This window comes from Ictidomys tridecemlineatus, chromosome 3 (assembly GCF_052094955.1).
Source record: "Ictidomys tridecemlineatus isolate mIctTri1 chromosome 3, mIctTri1.hap1, whole genome shotgun sequence".
Lineage (NCBI taxonomy): Eukaryota > Metazoa > Chordata > Mammalia > Rodentia > Sciuridae > Ictidomys > Ictidomys tridecemlineatus.
The window spans coordinates 75401893-75422404 of NC_135479.1; the positions used below are offsets into that span (position 1 = coordinate 75401893).

Genomic DNA, 20512 nt, shown 5'->3' on the forward strand with positions numbered 1-20512 from the left:
TGGTCTCTGAAGCGTATCACCTGGGCCAGGAGGAGACGGACTGGTTTGATAAGCCCCGGGATGCCCGCTCCGACCGGTTCAGGCACCATGGGGGCCATGCAGTCTCCTCCACCCAGAAGCGAGGCTCTGCCAGGCACAGCTACCACGACTACGATGAACCCCCCGAGGAGGGCCTGTGGCCTCATGATGAGGGTGGCTCAGGTCGCCATGCCTCAGCCAAGGAACACCGGCACCACAGCGAGCATGGGAGGCACTCAGGCCGTCATGCTGGTGAGGAACAGGGACGGCGTGCTGCCAAACCACATGTTCGGGACATGGGTCGTCATGAGGCCCGGCCCCACCCTCAGCCCAGCCCTGCCCCAGCCATGCCGAAGAAGGGTCAGCCTGGATATCCTGGCTCTGGTGAATACTCACAGCCATCCCGTGCTCCATCAGCGTACCATCATGCCTCTGACAGCAAGAAGGGCTCCCGGCAGGCCCACTCTGGGCCTGCTGCACAGCAGCCAAAGCCAGAATCCCAGGCACAACCACAAGGTCGGCAGGTAGCTCCAGGGCCACAGCAGTCACAGCCACCAGCATCCAGACAGACACCCTCTGGGGCAGCATCACGCCAGCCACAGACACAGCAGCAGCAAGGTCTTGGACAGCAGCCTCCCCAGCAGGCCCCATCACAGACTCGGCTGCAGCAGCAGAGCCAGCCAATCACCCGGGGCCCAGCCTCTGCTTCTAGCCAGCCAACAGGGAAGCCTCAGCCAAGCTCCATGACAGCCCCAGCCCCCCAACCAGGAGGACTGGTAAGTAGGGTCCTGTGCATGGGTCCCACCCAAGGTAGATGCAACAGCTGAAGCTTTAACATCTCCTTGATTCCAGACTGGGTGTGGGCAGTGTCGATGGGCAGGAGCTCAGCTTTAAGTTCTGTGTTGCAGCCACGGGCAGAACAGACAAATGGCTCTAAAGTGACAGCCAAAGCACCCCAACCAGGGAGGGCTCCTCAGGCCCAGCCAACACCGGGACCTGGACCTACAGGTGAGGCTACACCAAGCACTGTTTTCTCCCTGTACTCAACTGCACCTTAAGCTTCCCTCACTGCATGGCCTCATTAATCCACAAGAAGTTGCCCAGTGTGTTGCAGACCTCCCAGCAGAAAATGAACCTGGGTTGGAGCCAATGAGGTCCTCCACACTGGGGTCTTAAGGCCCATGCTGCCTTGGGCAAAGAACCTAGGAACACTGGTGAACATAGGACCAAACCATGGCTTCTTACTTTCTCCTTTCCCTTCCTTCCTCTCCTCTGCCTTCTCATCCTCCTCTGCCTTTCCCTCTTCTTTACCTTCCTCAATCTTTTTTTTCTGATTCCTCCCACCCTTTCCTTTCCTATTTTTATCTTTATATTGCTTTAGCCCTTTCCTCATACTTCCACCTCACAGGCCACCTGTGTTCAGGTTTCCTTATGGCTACTTTTCCACTCAAACCCTGAACAGCTAGACCAAGGTATGACTTATTATGGTGGTTCCTTTCCCTTTAGGCATGAAGACTGGAGCCAGGCCTGGAGGAACACCAGGGGCTTCTGCTGGTCAGCCAGGTACAGATGGAGAGAGTGTTCTCTCCAAGATCCTTCCTGGTGGAGCAGCAGAGCAAGCTGGCAAGCTTACAGAAGGTATGCACTGCCTGTGGACAGGGCCTTGGTGTGTAGCCACTCCAGGGCCTTGCTCTTGAGGAGTCTAGGTCTGTGAGATGGTTCCAGGTTCAGTCATCTAAGCACAGTGCTCACCTACTGCTGCCTAGAGGTTCTCTGGGCTAGTCCTGCCCACCACCCTTCCCCCACCCTGCTAAGCTTGGCTTCGTTGTGCCAAATGACCCCAACTAGGAGGGGTCTGGCCCAATTCCTGATATTTCTCTTCTTTCCATGTCAACAGCTGTCTCTGCTTTTGGCAAAAAATTTTCCTCATTCTGGTGACCATGCCCAGCAGGGTGAGTATACCTGGCCTCTCCCGGGAAAGGGAGGAGGGGATCTAAGTTCCATGGTGTCCCAAGAACCTAGTCTTCAGTAGGTAGAGTAGCCAGAGATACAATGTGCTTTCATGGGAGTGTGAGAAGAGAAAGAGGTGCCCTCAATGTAAGGCCAACTTAGTAGAGTTCTCAACAAAGGGAAGCTAAGGCTAATGTCCCGTTATCTTTTTTGACATCCCTTACCTATCCACAGTGCTGTCCCAGCTATGAGTTGGCATTGCATTGTAGGTAGGGCCTGTTGATAGAGCTCCTCCCAACCCTCCTCTGTAAATTCTCCACAGGCTCTTGAAGACATGAAGCAAGATAACATTGCTGTGGAAAAATCTCTGGAGTCAAAGGCCTGGGCGCAGCTCTGAACTCTGCGTATAACAGTAAGTGTCAAAAAACAAAACAAAAACAAAAACAGTAAGTGTCAGGACCAAGGTGGGATGACCAGATGAAGGGATGAAGGTCCAAGGCCTTCATCAAAGGGGAGAGAAGCCAGAGTGCTGGCTGAGATGGTGGCAGATTAGTCAGGTAATACTGGGAAGGGGCGGGGCCCTACAACAGAGTATGCTGGGCACTGAGTCCAAAGTCATCCTGGAGGACAGGGCAGTGTGATTCCTGTAGGGGACATATCTCTTCCCTGATGCCTGATGCTAGTGACTTTTCCAGTTAGGAGAAGCCAGAGTTCCCAAACCCTGTAGAGCTTAGCAGCTCTGGGGATGAAGTCAGGACAATGTTGGCATCACAGGCTTAGCCTGGTGTCCATAGATAAAAAAAAAAGTAGAATAAGTAGAGAGGAAAGGGACATACAGGAAACAGGGGATTAACTCAGACAGTCTTAGTCCAAGACTAGGATAGCCCAGGGAGAGAGTAGAAGGGCATCAGGATGGAAGCCCTGGCTCTGTCTGGACTACAGTGGCCAAGGCGGGCCATTCTGCCCTCCCAATGCTCCTCCTGAAGCCTGTCCTGGCTCTGGTCTCAGCCTTACCTCAACAGAGGGAGGAAGACATGCATCATTCAGGATGAGGGGAGAGTAGCCTGGCTGTTGGTCCTGCTCTGTGCATAGACAGGTACCACCTCCCAACATCTCTTAAATCTGAGGCCCTTCTTCACTCCTCCTGTGCTACTCTAGAGTTAAGAATAAAGAGGCATATGCACAGCAGGGCCTGGCAGTCAGCAAGCAGGTCACTTGAAGCCCATGGGCCAGAAAGTGCCCTTGCCCAGGCCAGGCCTGCTTGCAAGAGGGAAAGAACTGGGTTTAGGGCCCAAAGGCTACCTGTCTGTAGAGGAGCAGTAGGGGGCCCTAGATAGGTTCATTCTTCCATCTATTTGTCAAGATATTTGTCAAGCCCCAAGAATGTGCTAGGCCCTGTTTTAGGCATTGGGGATATAGCAATAAACAAAATCAAGTCCCTACCCTCTGAAGCTGATAATCTTTTTTTTTTTTTCTTTGCTACTGGGAATTGAACCCAGGAGCTCTTTACTACTGAGGCACATCCCCAGTCCAGTCCTTTTTGTTATTTTGAGACAGGGTCTTGCTGAGTTACTTACTGTCTTGCTAAATTGACAAGGCTAGCCAGAACTTGTGATGCTACTGCTTCAGGCTCCCAAGTTGCTGGGATTACAGGTGTGCACCACCATACCTGGCTGCTGGCAGATCTATTAAGAAAGACAGAATAAATAAGTTTAAAACTAAAATTTAAAAGGTGATATATAAAGTGTTGTGAAGCAGAGTTATGGGAGCAGTGGGGTCTGCTCTAGAGAAAGTTGTAAGAGCTGAAGGTATGTGAGGTAAGGCTTGGAGCTGGAGAAAAAGCCAATATAAAATGTGCCCAGGTGAGGAAACAGTGCCAACAGAGATTCTGGTACACTGACAGGCTTCAGGGACAGGCAAAAAAACAGTTGTGCTTGGAGAGAGATGGTCAAGGGCAAAGTCTAAGGGGGTGGGAGTGAGTTGAGGCAGACTTTTAAAGTCAAAGTAAAGTGCTTGGAATTTATTCTAATTACAATAGCCACAGTGCAGCCCCAGCATCCTTCCTGACTTCACAATGGGCTTCCTGCTGCTTTATGGCTCAGGTGGATGTTTCTTGGAGTTGCTGTGGAACAGACCTGAGATCAGAAGTGGTGCTGAGAGGAGGGAAAGAAGGGACAGCCCAAGGTTCATGAAAGTACCCACCTTGAGTTGGGATCATGGCACTATTATATTTGAAGGGAAAGGTAGCATAGATGTGGCTTTGTTCTGCATTCTGCCACACAGTGTGAGTGGGCCAGCCATTGAGATCACTGCCTTTGTAGTTAAAGGAATCTTTTTTTTTTTTTTAATTCCAGCATTCGGCTAGTGATTGGGCCATGTGATTGAGAAGTTACTGTGTGTACATCTCCTGATGTTTATTTTATTTATTTTTGGAAATACTGGGGATTGAACCCAGTGGTACTTTACCACTGAATTACATCCCCAGCCCTTTTTATTTTTTATTTTGAGACAAGGTCTCACTGATTTGCTGAGGTAAGTCTCAAACTTGCAATCTTCCCTCCTTAGCCTCCTGACTAGCTGGGATTATAGGCATGCACCACTGTGCCTGGCCCCTGATATCTTCTAGGTTAGTTTCAGAGATGAGCTGGGAGAGGCTTGTCATTTGAAACAAAATCCCATCTCCTTCACTCTTAAGCACAATTACAAAGAACTTTTATGATACTGAAGGAGATATCAAACCAAGAGCAATGGCACATACTCAGCCACTCAGGAAGCTAAGACAGGAAGATTACTTGAGGGGCTGGGGCTGTAGCTCAGCGGCAAAGTGCTCACCTAGCATGTGTGAGGCCCTGGGTTCGATCCTCAGCACCACATAAAAATAAATAAATAAAGATATTGTGTACAACTACAACTAAAAATTAAATATATATTTTTTTTTAAAAAAAGGAAGATTACTTGAATCTAGGAGTTTGGGGCCAGTATGGGTACCATACTGAGACCCCCATCCCAAAGGGGGAAAATAGAAAAAAAAAGAATATGTCCCTACTTGGTAGACATGATTCTTCTTTATTCCTGTTTTTCTCTCTATGACCTCTAACCTATCCAAGCACCCACCTCCCACAAAAGCATGGGATCCCATGGGTGAGGAGAAGACAGGTTGTTGGCATATCTGAGAATAACATGACTATGCGAAGCAGCTGCTCATGGTTCTTGACAAACCCTTTCTTTTCTTTTTTTCTTCCTTTCTTCCTTTTCTTTTCTAAGCATCTACATCTGGCAAATCCTTGGTCCAAAGACTGATACCCAGTGGGCCATGGCAGGCAGGCCTCAGTTGAGGACAAGATGTTTCTTCACCTGAGTGAAGGATCTGCTGGACAAGTGAGACCACTGGCCTCGGGACCTTTGATTGTCTTTCCAGAGACCTTGCCTTCCTCAGGCCCAGCCGTCGTTGGGAGGGAGGAGCCCTCTCCAGAACCCTGCCACAACAGCTGTCCGCAGTTCTTCCCACAGCTGCTTCTCTGAGGCCCGGCTGGCCAGGCTTCCAATGCGTTATACACAGAGTTTGGGAGCATACTGCCCTCCCTCTGAGATGCCAGAAGTTTTTCCACAGCCTTGGAGAGGGGCTTTGACTGAGGGCTGGGGGCCCTGGGCTCCATTTCCTTCACATTCCAGCTGGCCCAGATCCCTCTGAGTCCACAGGGGCCTCCCCCTTCACCCTGACCTTTGGGTGACATCAAAGCAGACCTCCATGTGGCCAGCATGGGGTTGGGAGAACTTTACACACTTTAGGACCTAACACTGTCTCATCGCTGAAATAAGAGGCCATAGACCGAAAAGCAGCGTGGGCGCTGGCTGAGGCTTCTCCCAGCCCATGGATGGCAGTGTGCTAGCATACCTGCCATCATCTTAAAGCCATCCCCCCAGCCATCATGAGCATCCCAGTGGCACCGCCATTGTCTCGACCAGCCGGCTCCTCATCAGTACACCTGGGGATTTCTTTTGATTTCAAGAACAGCCTTAATCATTCCAATTTGATTTCCGTGTATACCTCATAAACATTTTTTTTTCTTTCCTTCCCTTTCTCTTTCCTTTGCTCACTCCCTGCCTCTCCCATCAACACCTTGTGACTGATGGTTTGGTTTCCTCTCTGCTCTGCCCCAGCTCAGCACAGGGAGAATGCTGACTTAGAAGCAATAGGGGGCAGCAGGCCACCAAGAGCACAACCCCAGGGCGAGGTCTAAGGAGGCTCCTCAGCCCGCCTCTGTTTACTGTGCAATTTCAGTCCTTCGTAAGCCATCACCAGTGGGTGTGCTCAGAGCAGAGGTGCCAGGGCTTCTGCCAGCTGAGGGAAAGGCCCAGAGCTATGTGCAAGGGAGTGTGGCACCGTCCGTCCACCTGGTGGATTAGGCGGCATCCTTACCAAGGCCCTTCCCTTGGAGGCCTCCCTTCATCCTGGGCACAGCCACAAATCTCATCTCTAACGTTCTATGCAATGAAATATAAACCCTCAAAGACAACTGTTAATATTTAATAAATTCCATGTTATGTATAAGGAGTTAATTGCAAACATGCAATTGAGAAACCAGATAGATATGCTCATATCATCACCCCACCCAGTCCCTACTCCCACTCTGTGAGTGTGTGTGTGTGTGTGTGTGTGTGTGTGTGTGTGTGTGAAATTCTCAGTCTGTGGCATGTTTGACCCATGGCAGAACTCACTGCTGCCAGGTGAGTCACCGCCTGTCCTGCAGTGGAGCATGCACAGCTCGCAGCCTCTTTGCACGATTCATCCATTTTAAATGCTCAACCCTCTTGCTTGGAGTTCTTTTTGCCTCTGAACCTCTCCTTCAGGAGCACTTCCAGCTTACTTCTGTACAAGCTAGTGAGGATCTGCCAGAATTGCTGCCTAAGCATGCCAGATTGGAGGGCAAACAGTACAAGGCCCCACACACCCTAGTTTTCTCTGTCCAAGATAGGTAAAAAGGAAACCCTGGAGTAGGAACCTGCACAGGATGCATGTGTATAAAAGTTCTGAGGTTTTATGTAGGATTTCTATCTATATGCCATTTTCTTCTCCTACTCCCAGCTCTGAACCAGAGGCATCTGGCTGCCCCTACCCAGCAGGGCATTTCTCAAGGTCAGATATGGACTGCATTCTTGGCCAGAGAAGCAGAGGCCAAGAGCAGATCCTGAGACCCCAGATCCTGACTGAACCTGCTTCATACCTCTCCTTGTGGCTGGGAGGTTCAAAGGGCTGTGAGCCTGGAGATCTGGACTGGAGCCAGGGGATTAAAAAGTGCTCAGGAAGAGCTGAGTTTTTGGCATTTTAATGGCCTTTGGCTAGCAATGTCATCCAGAGCAGGTGAACTTTTCACATCAACAGTGGCATTAAGCTGAACTTCTTGAGAAACTTCTCAATAGCAAGACTTATGGAAAATCTTGTGTGGCCCTCTCTGCATCTGTCCCCTGGACCTTTCCCTGCCTCTTTCCTCTTCTCTAAAGCCCTAGTAGTATCCCACTGTCATCAGCTTCTCCACTGTTGAGCCAGGAATGGGACAGGCAGTTGCTACCTGATCCCTTGGGGTCTGACCTTCCTTCAGAGCGTTCTGTTTTGTACCACACATTTCTCAGGGGTCCACATTTCTCATGCTTGTCTATAAGACCTACATACCCCTTCAGAGAGGGATACTGTCAGTCCACTCTGGGATAGGAAGCTCCCAATCTCCATGTTGGATCTAAGACCCTGGCCTTCTGGGATTTGACCTCTCTCATGCCATGGGTCAGCTACCTCATCCCAGAGATCAGACCTGGGCCATCTGAGCAAGGGCTGAGGGAGGCCATCATCTAGGTCCTCTTGCCACCCAGGACCAGGTCTGTGTGGGATGTGATACCAAGGCAATAACTCTTTCCACTAATGGGACTAGAGTGTAGGCAGGGAGATGTCAGCCAATCAGCCTCCATCAGGCCTAATCTGAGGCTTTAAAGTGTTGGCTTTTCAGTAAATTTCCTTTGTGACCAAATCCTCTGAGTTTGAAATTTCTGACTTCTGCCACTCCCTATCCTGCACAGAAGCCATAGGACATATCATTGCCCCTCTGTGAAGATGGCTATGGCAGGCCTATGGGTGTCATAGCCCTTGAGTGGGATGCAGCTGTGACTCTAGAAGCAATACAGCCAGTGGCTGAGGGACCAACATTTGGTGGCTTGGGAAATAGAAATAGGCACATCTCCAAATAGGGAAGAAGTGACTGGGATGCAGTCCAGGCCAAATCCATTCCCCCCTCCCCCAGTGTCATGAACAAGGGCACTCTCTCCTCTGCCTACTTGAGGTTTTAATGCACTCACTTCATAGTGATAGCATCCTCCCTACCACCAACCTGTTAGTCCTGGGCACGGCATGCAGTCTTAAGGCCCATAATGAAAGAACAATAGTGGCAGCAATTCTGGCCTGTCCTCTAGAGCCTGTGGGGAATTTCCCAGGCTGGTCTTTGCCATGACCAGGTAGTCCTGCCCTATTGGCCCCTCCCCCTGCTCTCTTACCCAACCCATGCTGTAAATACTTATCATCATGGACTCCAACAGGGTCAGAGGGACAGGCCTTGGAGATTCCATCTCTGTCGCCCCAGGTGCCAGCCCCTGCTGCCATATGCACTGAGTGGCACTGGAGAGCCATAGAAATTGTGAGATGTTGTGTGCATGTGAACGTGCGTGTCCATGTGTGTGTGTGTGTCTGTCTGTCTGTCTGTCTCTGCCTCATTCAGCCTCTGGGGTCAAATCAACTCCTTCTCTCCAAGTGCAGTACACTGGAGAGTGGTGGCCACTCAACACCTTTTCCTCTAGCTTCTATGTCTTGTTTTTGCTTTTCCTTCCCCCCTCTCTCCCTTTCTTTTCTTTTTTCCTTCTCCTCTTTATTTGAGGGGGGAAGGGTGCTGTACAAAGTCAAACAATCAAGTTTACAGTTGTAAGTGCAATGACCCGAGTCCTCCACATGACCTTGTGAATTGTGTGCCGTCCTCCTGTGCTCTGTGAGAACTCGTGGTACTTCAGTGTCCCTTCCCCTGTATTGTGACAAGGTAATTCTGTGGTATCAGAATAAAAGGACTTGGTATAAACAACGTGCAGACTGTCTCTGGGATGGTTTCTAAAATCTGAAGCCATAGCTAAAGGGGTAAATACCAAAATTTTTGATATTTGTATCCACGATTAAAGAAAAAAGAGTAAAAGAGCAAAATTTCAGAAGTGCTGGCATGGGGCAGAGTGTTGCTCAGTGGTAGTGCACTTGCCTAGCTTGCCTGAGGCCCTGGATTTCATCCTGGGGAGAAAAAAAGCAAGCAAGCTATGGTATGACCCAGACTGAGTCCACACTAAGCCATTCCAAGACAATGAGCCCTCCATAAAAGCACCCAGGGATAGGTTCCTAGCTTATGTAAAGCCAGCAGTTCACTGCACTGTCTGTTGAGTCTTTGGTTCCCAGAATAAGCACACAGCTTCCTGGAGGTAGGCGAGCAGGTGCTGCCCTCTTGTGCTGCCAACAAGCCTTACACTGCTTGCCTTGCTTGGCCTATTTTTTTTTTTTTTTTTTTTTTTTGTACTGGGAATTGAACCTAGCGGCAGTTAACCACTGAGCCACATCCCCAGACCTTATTTATTTATTTTAATATTTATTTTTTAGTTTTTCGGCAGACACAACAACTTTGTTTGTATGTGGTGCTGAGGATTGAACCCGGGCCGCACGCATGCCAGGCAAGCATGCGCTACCACTTGAGCCACATCCCCAGCCCTTTTGTATCTTATTGAGTTGCTTAGGGCCTCACTGAGTTGCTTAGGCTCTAAGTTGCTGAGGCTGGCTTTGAACTGGTGATCCTCCTGCCGCTGGGATTACAGGTGTTTGCCACCATGCCTCGAGACCCCAGAATTCTTGATGGCTGCCAGATCTTAGTATTTCCCCAGATGGTTGGGAGTAACCCAGAATCATTAGATTTTGAAAACACAGATAAATAAAAAGAATATTAGCTTTGCCTCAAGTGGTATCTCAAAGGCAAGGTGAGGTTCTGGGAGCAAGGTCCCTGAGATATGAAAGACCAGCCAGACTTGGAGTAAGGAGAGGACATCCCTGCTGGTTTAATTGCTGCTCTCCTGCCACCTTAGTCAACCCAGACCTGTGCCACGTGCAGAAGGAGACTGCTACCTAGGTTCTTCTTTTCACAGGAAGCTTTCTGGCCCTGGGGGGTAACCTGACCTCACCAGGGCCTCTGCACCCAAAGTCTTGAGATGAGGCCTGAGAAAGAAGACAAAAGCCCAGATCGTTTACAATCTCCAGCAAAACACCACTGAGAAGGGCGGGGGAAAGGTTGTATAGACAGATAGCTCTTGGGACAGGTCTGGTGACTGATAAGTCCAGGCAACACCTGACCCTCTGCCCCACATCTCAGAGCTCCGATCCATGTTCCGCGTGGACCTGAGCCCTTCCCTCCCATCTGCCTGAGAGTCTTTCCAGGGCACCATCGAATGAATGTTTGCCTCATAGTGGATGAGGAGGGACTCCACTCTCAGCCCCAGAGCAGCTGGGAGACCCATAAGGACAGGCTCTTGGCAGGTCCTCGCACTTCCATAGATCTACACACCCGCTGCCTCATCCCTGATCCTTAGGATTCTTGGTCTGTGTTCCTGTTAGGCTTCGCACTTCCATTAAATGTTTAAGGCTCACTCCTGTCTAACCTCGCTGCTTTTCGCTTTGCAACCTCATCCTGATTCAGACCCCATCCTTCCTCAGAAACCTCGCCCCTAGCTGAACATGGCTTCTGTACTCCGCTTCCACTCGCCACGGGTCTCCTCAAGAGAGCCCAAGTCCTCCTCCCCTCTCGGTAAGAGGCCCAGGATTTGGCCCACAGACCCCGCCTCCCACTCGCCTCCCGCAACCTCCACTCCCCACTCAATCTAGTCCTTTCCGCGAGGTTTCGGTCCGCTGTCCTCCAGGACTCCTCCCTCAAAAGTCCCGCCTTTTTGCCATCGAGGCCCCGCCATCTGTCAACGGTTCTAGCCTGTTCATCCAAGGTCTCGCCCCTCCCATTGGCCATCAGACTGTAGCGGAAACAGGCTGTGTTGCCCCAGGCTCCGCCCCTCAAAGGCTCACTTCCGGGCTCTAGAACGCCCCGCCTTTTCCCTGCTACAGAGAGGAGGCTATGGAGCGTCAGGTGAGGGCTCGGCCCGCGAACCCCGTGGTCTGTGCAGCCCGGGCCGGGCCTGACCCTGGTGTGTCCCCTGCGCAGGTGCTGCTGAGCGAGCCCGAGGAGGCGGCGGCGCTGTACCGGGGCCTTAGCCGGCAACCCACGCTGAGCGCCGCCTGCCTGGGCCCGGAGGTCACCACGCAGTATGGGGGCCGCTACCGGACAGTGCACACTGGTGTGTGGACGCAGGGGAATTGGGTAGCGACGAGAGGAGAGGAGGGAAAAGTGGAGGGTGCTTAACAATACACAGGAGTGTGTGGAGGAAGCCTGGGTTGAAAGGGTATCCCGTTCAATTTTCTGCTCACAGGTATATGCAGGGAGGCTGTGCAGGCATTAGTGTCCTGTAGTACGTGGGTTGAGGGATTTGGAGTAGAACACAGATATGAGTGCAAGGTGTGGGCCTTGTAAGGCAGATTCATACCACTCCATCCGATATACATGCCTGGCTGCCCTCAAGATTTTAGGGGATCCAGGAGGGGGGCAGGGACAATAAGTTTTCTCCAAGCAATTGTTAGCTCAGGCTCTGGAGGCCTGGACTTGGTTTGTGATCAAGTGTTTTCCAGGCTTTACCCTGGGTGTCTGGAGACAGATTGGGGAAGGTGGATCTGGGCCTTCCTGGGTGAGGGGCAGTGCCCAGACTGGCTAAGACAGGTTGAGCAGCCTCATGCCTCCCATTGCAGAGTGGACCCAGAGGGATCTGGAACGAATGGAGAACATCCGATTCTGCCGCCAGTACCTGGTGTTCCATGATGGGGACTCAGTGGTGTTTGCAGGGCCTGCAGGCAACAGTGTGGAAACCCGGGGGGAGTAAGTTTGAGGGAGGAAGTTTGTGGATAAGGCCACCACCGTCTGCCATACTAGCCTTTTATGAATGCCTACATGTGGATAGGGCCCAGAGGGAAGCTAGGAACGAGGTTCCTGCCCCTTGGGAGCTCACTTGGTCTCTGGTGACATGACCTGATAAGCACTGAAGGCTTGCTCCATACATGGGCTCAGCCTCAAGCCCATAGTATCCCTGAGTTCCTGCCCTAGGGAAGAGAGGCAAGACCACCTGCCATTGTGGTAGTAAGAGATGCTGCAAGGGCTAGTATGTGACAAGAACCTTAAGAATCTGGGCTATTTGGGGTTGAGACATAATCCTAACCTGCTACCCATATCCTTAGGCTACTGAGCAGAGAGTCTCCTTCAGGCACCATGAAAGCTGTGCTTCGTAAGACTGGAGGCATGGGTCCTGGGGAGGAAAAGCAGTTCCTGGAGGTGAGTCTGTATGGGACCAGAGTAGGTGACAGAGAGCTCAGCCCCACAGATAAGGGGCAGACAACCTAATGTCCAGATGTCCACAGGTCTGGGAGAAGAACCGGAAGCTCAAGAGCTTCAACCTATCAGCACTGGAGAAACATGGGTCTGTTTATGAGGATGGTGAGGCATCTGGTTGGTGAGAAAGCAGGGTGGACAGCAGGGAAATACATAGCCCTGGACTCCCCCTGATTGGTCCTCTCTACCCAGACTGCTTTGGCTGCCTGTCCTGGTCACACTCGGAGACACACTTGTTGTATGTGGCAGAGAAGAAGCGCCCCAAGGCTGAGTCCTTCTTTCAGACTAAAGCCTTGGACATGAATGCCAGAGATGATGAGATGGCCACACCGAAGAAGCCAGACCAGGCCATCAAGGTGCTTGTGGAATGGCCAGTACATGAAGACCCTGAAGGGCTGCCCTGGGACTCAGTGTGCTCCCTTCTCAAACTGTACCTGCCAGAACTGGGGAGGCACTGGCTTCTAGGAAGCAGAGTAGGGATTTGTAGACAGACTGGACATTGAGTATCCTGTGTTCTCAGGGGGACCAGTTTGTGTTTTATGAAGACTGGGGCGAGAACATGGTTACTAAAAGCATCCCTGTGCTCTGTGTGCTGGATATCGAGAGTGGTAACATCTCTGTGCTCGAGGGAGTCCCTGAGAATATATCCCCTGGACAGGTCAGTAGCCACCCAGCATATGTCCTCCCTCCTGGAGTCTGGGACCCCCTGCTTGAACAACTGCCCCTTACTTACAACTGCCCTGTGGTCTTGTTTACAGGCTTTTTGGGCCCCTGGGGACACAGGTGTGGTGTTCGTAGGTTGGTGGCATGAGCCCTTCCGGCTAGGCATCCGTTTCTGTACCAATCGCAGGTAAGGAAGTGAGACAGGCAAGTGCCTTGCAGCCCAGCTAGCCTTGAACCTGAGTGTCTCTCTGTCCATTCCAGGTCAGCTCTGTATTATGTAGACCTCATCGGGGGAAAGTGTGGTAAGTGGCTAGCGCCCACCTGTGCTTTTCTAACCCACATTGGCCCTGCTAGTCTGTGTGATGCTCACGTTTCTGTGTGACCCAGAACTCCTCTCGGATGACTCCCTGGCTATTTCTTCTCCCCGGCTGAGCCCAGACCAGTGTCGCATCGTCTACTTGCAGTACCCATCTCTGATCCCTCATCATCAGTGTAGCCAGCTGTGCCTGGTGAGCTGGAGGTTTGGAGGTGTTTGGGTGATTAGCAGAAAGAGGAGATGGTGGCTGAGAGCTGAAGGGCCAGCATCATCTCCCCATGAACCCCTTTGTAGATATTCTTCTGTCCTGGGTGCAACAGTAGTGTGAGTTTTCCTGTTCTCAAGGAATGGAGGGCTTTGTACACTGTCAGGGCTCATCACCTTGACAGCATCCTCCATCTATAAGAATGTTCCTTTCCTTGATTCTCATCTGCATGTAGCCCAGGCTTTGCAAGGGACTGGAATATAGTGGGGAGTTACATAATCCCAGACCCTACCCAGATAGAGTTGTGGGCCTCTATGAAAGTCCTCTGACTTAGATATGCGTATCTGAGGCCTCTGTGGGCACCTGGTCCAGGTCACTGGAAAGGAAATATATCAGGCTCCTCTGAGGTCCCCCTTCCTTTCCCCCCAGGCTATCCAAAGCTGTCACTGAAGAGAATAGATGCAGAGCTCTATGCCCTGAGGGTATTGCCTGTCCCTGGGCAGTCCTGACTCTTACCTTCTCTTGCAGTATGACTGGTATACCAAAGTCATCTCAGTGGTGGTGGATGTTGTACCTCGGCAGCTGGGAGGTGAGGGGTACTGTCTGTGGGATACATTGGGGCCTATAGTTCTGTGAGTTCCTGCTATCTATTCCATCCATCCCTGGCTCTTCCTTCCTGGGTTCCTTCAGAGGACCCTTTCTCCCTGCTGGGCTGCCCCTGTGCCCAGCCTCCATGGGGAGTGGGGCCATCACTATGGGGAATGATTCTGGCTGGATGAAAGTGTTGGCTGGATGAAAGCTTAGATCACAGTGGACTGAGCTAGCTGGAGCTTTAGATAATTTAATGTCTGCATTAAATTTCATAGATATTTGTTTTTCTAAGAGCTGGCTAAAACCTTTGTTTCTTTGAGCAGGTCTCAGAAAGAGTGCTAGGTTGAAGTATCATACTTGAAAGGCCCTGGACCCAAGGGTGCTATGTTACCCTGCTCTTCACTAAACCCCAGCAGCCTTTGTCCAGTTCAAGTCAGATAGTCCCCTGGGAAGGTGGTTCTTGGCTGGGAGGCTCCTGTCTAAATTTCAGGTGTTTACAGCTCTGCTTGAGATCCGGGGCCATCCCAATGACATGAGGGGAGAAAGTCTTTTTTTTCCAAGCTGCCCAGAAAATTCCAAGAGTCCAATGAATAAGATTGTCTCTTGCAGCTGAGGCTGTACTTTAGTAGTAGTGTGCATGAGATCCTGAGTTGGATCCCTAGTACCAGGAAAAAAGTCTTCTCTGTGATTGCAGGGATGTAGTGATGGGGTTCTAGTTTGAACCCCAGCTCTGCCCCTGATTAGCAGTGTGTCCTTGGACAGTGACCCAGCCACATTTCTTTGTGGAGAGAGTAGTAGTCCCTCTTTTCCTTGTAGTATTATATTGAGAGTTAAATGGTGATAATATTAAAGGATAAGACTTTTGAGCCCCCTGTGCATACACTGTGCTCAGCGCTACAGTGGACAAACAGGTGCTATCTTGCTTAAAGATACCAGAGGCCCAGAGCAACTTAGGAAAAGCAAGTGCTTTTCTTTTGAGAACCCATTGTTTCTCAGTAGTTCTCAAACTGCTTCTTAAGCGTCCTCAGAGTCTTCTCTTCCTCCCTCATGCAGGCAGCTTCTCATCACCAGAGTGAGACTGCCATTTTGTTATAAGTTGCAGGGGCCCCAGGTGGATTCCCTAAAAGCCCAGCCTACTTCATAGTCTTGACCCCCCATAACCTCTGCTCCTGGACCCAGCACCAGCCTTCCCATTTTTTCAGAGAGCTTCTCTGGGATCTACTGCAGCCTTCTGCCTCTAGGATGCTGGTCAGCTGACAGCCGGAGAGTAATCTTTGATTCAGCTCAACGCAGCCGACAGGTAACAGACACTATGATCAACTGCCAGGAATCTGGGCCCTGAGGCATAGCATATACATGCCTTTGGGGAATGCCCAGTCCTAGTGTCTCACCTGCCCTTTGAAAAAATCCTTCCTGTCCTGTCTTGCACTTGATTCTCCTTGAGGGGATCAACTGCCCTGGCGCCCCATAGCAGAACCTTTGACCTTTTTGCCTGAGGCACAGGTACATCCTCTCCCAGCTGGGGGAGAAAGGGGCTGCCACTGGGTGGGTCCAGGATATTCATTTAAAGGCAGCTAATGGAGATAAGACCAAACCCTTACCCTAGGGATGGGATGAAGATGTCTATAGTATACCAGTCTCCTTTTGGGTGTAATATCATTTGGTCTCTTGCTAACTCAAAAGGATCCAGTGACCAGGTGCAGCGGTGCTTGCCTATAATCCCAGCAGCTTGGGAGGCTGAGGCAGAAGGATCACGAGTTCAAAGCCAGCCTCAGCAACTTAGTGAGGCCCTAAGCAACTCAGCAAGACCCTGTCTCTAAGTAAAATATTAAAAAAATGGCTGAGGATGTGGCTCAGTCGTTTAGTGTCCCTGGGTTTAATCCCCACTACCAAAAAAAGAACCCAGTAATATTTCTTACCTTGCCCAGTGATACTCAATTATGATGGAACTGAGATTTGAACCTGGGCCCTCAGGGCTCTTGGATGTGGTGCCCATGTGGTTTTCTCTCTGCCTCAGGATCTATTTGCTGTGGACACTCAGATGGGCAATGTGACCTCCTTAACAGCTGGTGAGCAGGGGTTCTGGTGTGGTGGTAAGAGCAGGGTGAGTGAGCCAACTGGATTAGGGTTAGACAGCTGGAGCTACAGGTATATGTGTGGTAACAGCAGCACTCTCAGCCACTGACTATTCTACAGGCTTTTCCAGTAGTCCTCTGAGGATTCTATCCATGCAAAACCCTTTCCTGTTCCACTGACCTTCAGTACTCAACTATGTCCTGGCCTAGCCTCAACATGTTACCTACCCTGCTCCTAAAGCCCACAGAACTTTCTCTAGCCTAGATCTGCCAGAATCATCCTTCCCTTCCCTAGCCCTTGGGTGCCCTGTCCTAGGCAGAAGCAGCTCTGCCACCTTCAGGCCCAGGAGAAATCTAGTATTAGCACTTCCATCTTCCCTACAATCAGGCCTGGTGTCAGTCCCTGAAATGTCTTTTGAGACACCTACCCTGACTACCTGTTCCTCCACAAAACTATGAAAGTATTAATTCTAAACCTACATCTCATGACATAGTTCCTGCTTAAGCATTTGCTTAAACCCCATAGCCCAGTCTCCAACCCAACTTCCTGGGCTCCTTTACACTGTAGTCATTGAAGGCCTTGGTGGTCTGGTGTGTCCCCAGGTCTTTCATTTCTTAGGCACAGCCAGTGTCCAGATGAATAAGGGACTGAGGAGGAGACTCACCCAGGGTCATGTGCAGTTGGGTAAATACTTCTCAGGGTGAAAGGGGCACCTTTCCATAGAACCTCCAGTGGGATTCTGCAGAGAGCAGATGGGAAAGGTGGTCCCTGCCATGCACTTAGTGACATCTTTTTTCTCCAGGGGGGTCAGGTGGAAGCTGGAAGCTACTTACAATTGACCGGGACCTTATGGTGGTACAGTTCTCCACACCCAGCCTGCCTCCAAGCCTGGTGAGTGTTGGTGGGTTCAGGCTGGCAGGCAGGGATTCAATGTAGGCAGAGCTTCCCAGGCCAGGAAACTGGTCCAGAGTCTGACCATGTCTGATCAGCATGTAAAAGGGCTGAAGCACATACCCAGTCCAGCATGGTTCACAAAGGTTTGGCATTCACCGGGAGGAACTGCATGCTGGGGCTTTCTCTGTCCTAAACAGGGTAACTGGGGAAATGCCTAGACCTCTGATTTTATAGGGAGACAGACATCAAAACCTAGAAGCCAGGGAGGTATGCAGGGTGGGGATGAGGAAGGATTCAATGTGAATAAGAATACCTTGGTATGCACCAGCTCACAAGAGTCCATTCTGTATCCTCTAGAGATATATGTGAAGCCCAGCTTGATAAGATTTTCCCACCTCCCACCCTGGGTAGAAGCACAAGGGCAGGGAGGTAGCCAGGCCACCTGTGACACTTTCCTTCCCCTTGGCAGAAAGTTGGGTTCCTGCCTCCTGCAGGGAAGGAGCAATCAGTGTTGTGGGTAGCCCTGGAGGAGGCTGAGCCCATTCCTGACATCCACTGGAGCATCCGGGTGCTACAGCCACCCCCAGATCAAGAAAATGTGCAGTATGGTGAGCTGGGCCAAGAGCAGAGGGACACTTTCTTCAGGCTTCCAACACATCACATCTTCTCTGTACCTTTCTGCTTCCTGGCTTATATTGTAGAGTTTCCTGAGTGTCTTTTAAGAAGTTTACTGTGTTTTTTGTGTTCATGGGGAGAAATATCTAGGGATCTGAGCCTCTGCTCTGGGTATCAGAACTAGGTACCACCAGGCTGAATGACCTGTCCAAGGTCTAAAAAGAACAGGCCTCATATAAGGCCTGTGTGATCATACATCCTACAGAACGCTATCTCCTCAGAGTGGGGCTCCCTGATTAGGGTAAAAGGAGCATAAACCTTCAAAAGTTTATGTACTATGCTGTAGGCCACCTTGGCCACAGGTCGCCTCAGACCTATAGTTTTAGATGGCTTGGATAGGGAAGGCCTTAGGAAGTGGCACTGGCCCTGCTGACTGCTGCCTTCTCTCTGCAGCTGGCCTTGACTTTGAAGCAATCCTTCTGCAGCCCAGCAACACTCCAGATAAGACTCAGGTGCCCATGGTGGTTATGCCCCACGGTAGGCATCTGGCGGAAGAGTCCTTGCACTCCTATCATCCCTCCTAGCTGGCCCTTTCATCTTCTACTCCTTGTCTACAGGAGGACCCCATTCATCCTTTGTCACTGCCTGGATGCTGTTCCCAGCCATGCTTTGCAAGATGGGCTTTGCAGTGCTATTAGGTGAGCAAGGAGGGACCTATACTCTACTAAGGCTTTGGTGGAGTAATGGGGTGGGGCTGGTTTGTATAAGCCTCAAAGATGCCTCCCCAGTCTCCTGGCTTTTCTGTAGCCTGGTTATTTTCTCTAGTAACCATTACCAAGAACTGCTCTGGCGCAGCCTCTGGCCCCATGTATGGTGATAAGTAGATTTTGGGACTTCCATAGAAAGAATGCTGTGGTCACTGGGTAGCAGCCTCAAACCTCTTGACCCTTTCCCCTTGACAGACTGTTGTACTTCTGGTCTCAGGGTTTACTTCACAAATGTGTGAAATATTGTCCAGGGAAATGAGAATGTTGTTTGACAACTCTGTCTGTTCCCTCCCTTGCCTTCAGTGAACTATCGTGGCTCCACGGGCTTTGGTCAGGACAGTATCCTTTCCCTCCCAGGCAATGTAGGCCACCAGGATGTGAAGGATGTCCAGGTAGCAGAGGGCTGGGGCTTCTGGACAGGCTGGAGGGTGGGCTGTCAGGGTGTGGCTCTGTTCAACTGGGCAGGCAGCTGGCTGCAGTGTGCTGTGCCTCACCTTGTAGTTTGCAGTGGAGCAGGTACTCCAGGAGGAGCACTTTGATGCAGGCCGTGTGGCCCTTATGGGTGGTTCCCATGGTGGGTTTTTGTCGTGCCACTTGATTGGTCAATACCCTGAGACCTATGGTGCCTGCGTGGCCCGGAACCCTGTGATCAATATAGCCTCCATGATGGGCTCCACTGACATCCCTGACTGGTGAGTATGTAACACAGGTTTCTGTCTTCCTCCCTTCCACCCTGTATTTTATTCCAGTGGAGCCCCTGTAGGAATCAGAATTCCTGGGGCTATATCAGATTGGTTTCTTGCAGGTGTGTGGTGGAGGCTGGCTTCCCTTATAGCAATGACTGCCTGCCAGACCTCAGTGTGTGGGCAGAGATGCTGGACAAGTCACCCATCAAGTATATCCCTCAGGTACCTAGTTTTCTTCCTTGTCCCGTGTGCCATCTATCCACCCAGAATCCAGGGGCCAGTTCACCAATGCCCCCCACCTGGCTCCTCGCACACCTAGGTAAAGACCCCGCTGTTACTAATGCTGGGACAGGAGGACCGGCGTGTACCCTTTAAGCAGGGCATGGAGTATTACCGTGCCCTAAAGGCCCGGAACGTGCCTGTTCGGTGAGTGTCTTAGGCTATCCTTGACAGCTGGTGGGCAGGTGAGCAGGGGAGGACCCCCCAACCTCAAATGTTGCTGCCCTACCCCTACAGGCTCCTGCTCTATCCCAAAAGCACCCATGCACTATCAGAGGTGGAGGTGGAATCAGACAGCTTCATGAATGCTGTGCTCTGGCTGCACACACACTTGGGTAGCTGAAGCCCTGCCATTCTGCGTGAGCTGGAATATCATACTTTTTCTTGGAGAGCTCCAAAATCTAACAGAGCAGTGAAGGGCCTCCTGGGCTCTGGACTCTGAATGAGTGGCGGGGGAATGTGGGCTATGTAATAATAAATAAGGACACAGATCCTGGTTCAATGATGGTACTTTGTACCACGCCATTCCCATCCCCATCCCCATCCCCATCCCTAATCCTGGGGTCCAGAGGCCTACGGCCCTGAATGTGATAGCTACAAGGGCTTCATGTGTCTCCAATGTCAGAAGCAGAGGGAAGTGAGAGGCTCTGCGCCTGTCAGTTTTGGCCAAATGGGACTCTGTACCAGGCTAGCTTCTTTGGCTATTGTCTTTTCAGTTAGAATCTGCTCTGCACCACCCTCTGCTCCCAAAAGTACCTCTGGAGGATACATGAGACCTTGCACCTCCAAAGAACCCACAGGCAAAAGTACTTCCAGGGTCAGACCACCTAGCCAATGGTTGCTGGGCTCCAGCCACCCAGGCCCTAATAAGGAGTCACAAACTCATTCCCTAGAAGCAGAGCTAAGAGGCA

At 51.0% G+C, this 20512-nt stretch overlaps 2 protein-coding genes across 7 annotated transcripts in view; both read left to right on the plus strand.

Annotated features, from left to right (window-relative positions):
- The window catches only part of Bsn (bassoon presynaptic cytomatrix protein), a 104949-nt gene extending 95866 nt beyond the window's left edge, over positions 1-9083 (plus strand). The window contains exons 7-13 of one of the 2 annotated variants that reach the window (XM_078043186.1): positions 13-794; positions 927-1026; positions 1525-1656; positions 1916-1970; positions 2291-2380; positions 4323-4500; positions 5233-9083. In XM_078043186.1, coding sequence (XP_077899312.1) covers positions 13-794; positions 927-1026; positions 1525-1656; positions 1916-1956 — 1055 coding nt within the window. In that variant the 3' untranslated portion in view covers positions 1957-1970; positions 2291-2380; positions 4323-4500; positions 5233-9083. The remainder of the gene's footprint in view (positions 1-12; positions 795-926; positions 1027-1524; positions 1657-1915; positions 1971-2290; positions 2381-4322; positions 4501-5232) is intronic. The other variant, XM_021727469.3, reaches the window with a different exon arrangement.
- Positions 9084-11066: 1983 nt separating this feature from the next.
- Apeh (acylaminoacyl-peptide hydrolase) lies at positions 11067-20103 on the plus strand. 5 transcript variants are annotated; one of them, XM_005326926.4, is made up of 22 exons: positions 11067-11162; positions 11238-11370; positions 11876-12002; positions 12359-12452; positions 12539-12614; positions 12702-12865; positions 13030-13167; positions 13268-13359; positions 13434-13474; positions 13560-13681; positions 14222-14282; positions 15487-15584; positions 16302-16353; positions 17163-17251; positions 17724-17862; positions 18323-18406; positions 18487-18567; positions 18940-19028; positions 19138-19328; positions 19442-19544; positions 19642-19748; positions 19839-20103. In XM_005326926.4, exons 1-22 carry the CDS (start codon positions 11151-11153, stop codon positions 19942-19944), a joined length of 2199 nt encoding a protein of 732 aa, XP_005326983.1. In that variant the 5' UTR covers positions 11067-11150; the 3' UTR covers positions 19945-20103. The 5 variants fall into 5 exon arrangements, with proteins under 5 accessions (XP_005326983.1, XP_077899316.1, XP_077899317.1 ...); XM_078043190.1 differs by lacking the exon at positions 18323-18406; XM_078043191.1 differs by lacking the exons at positions 11238-11370; positions 11876-12002 and having other exon boundaries at positions 11139-11162.
- Positions 20104-20512: the final 409 nt, after the last annotated feature.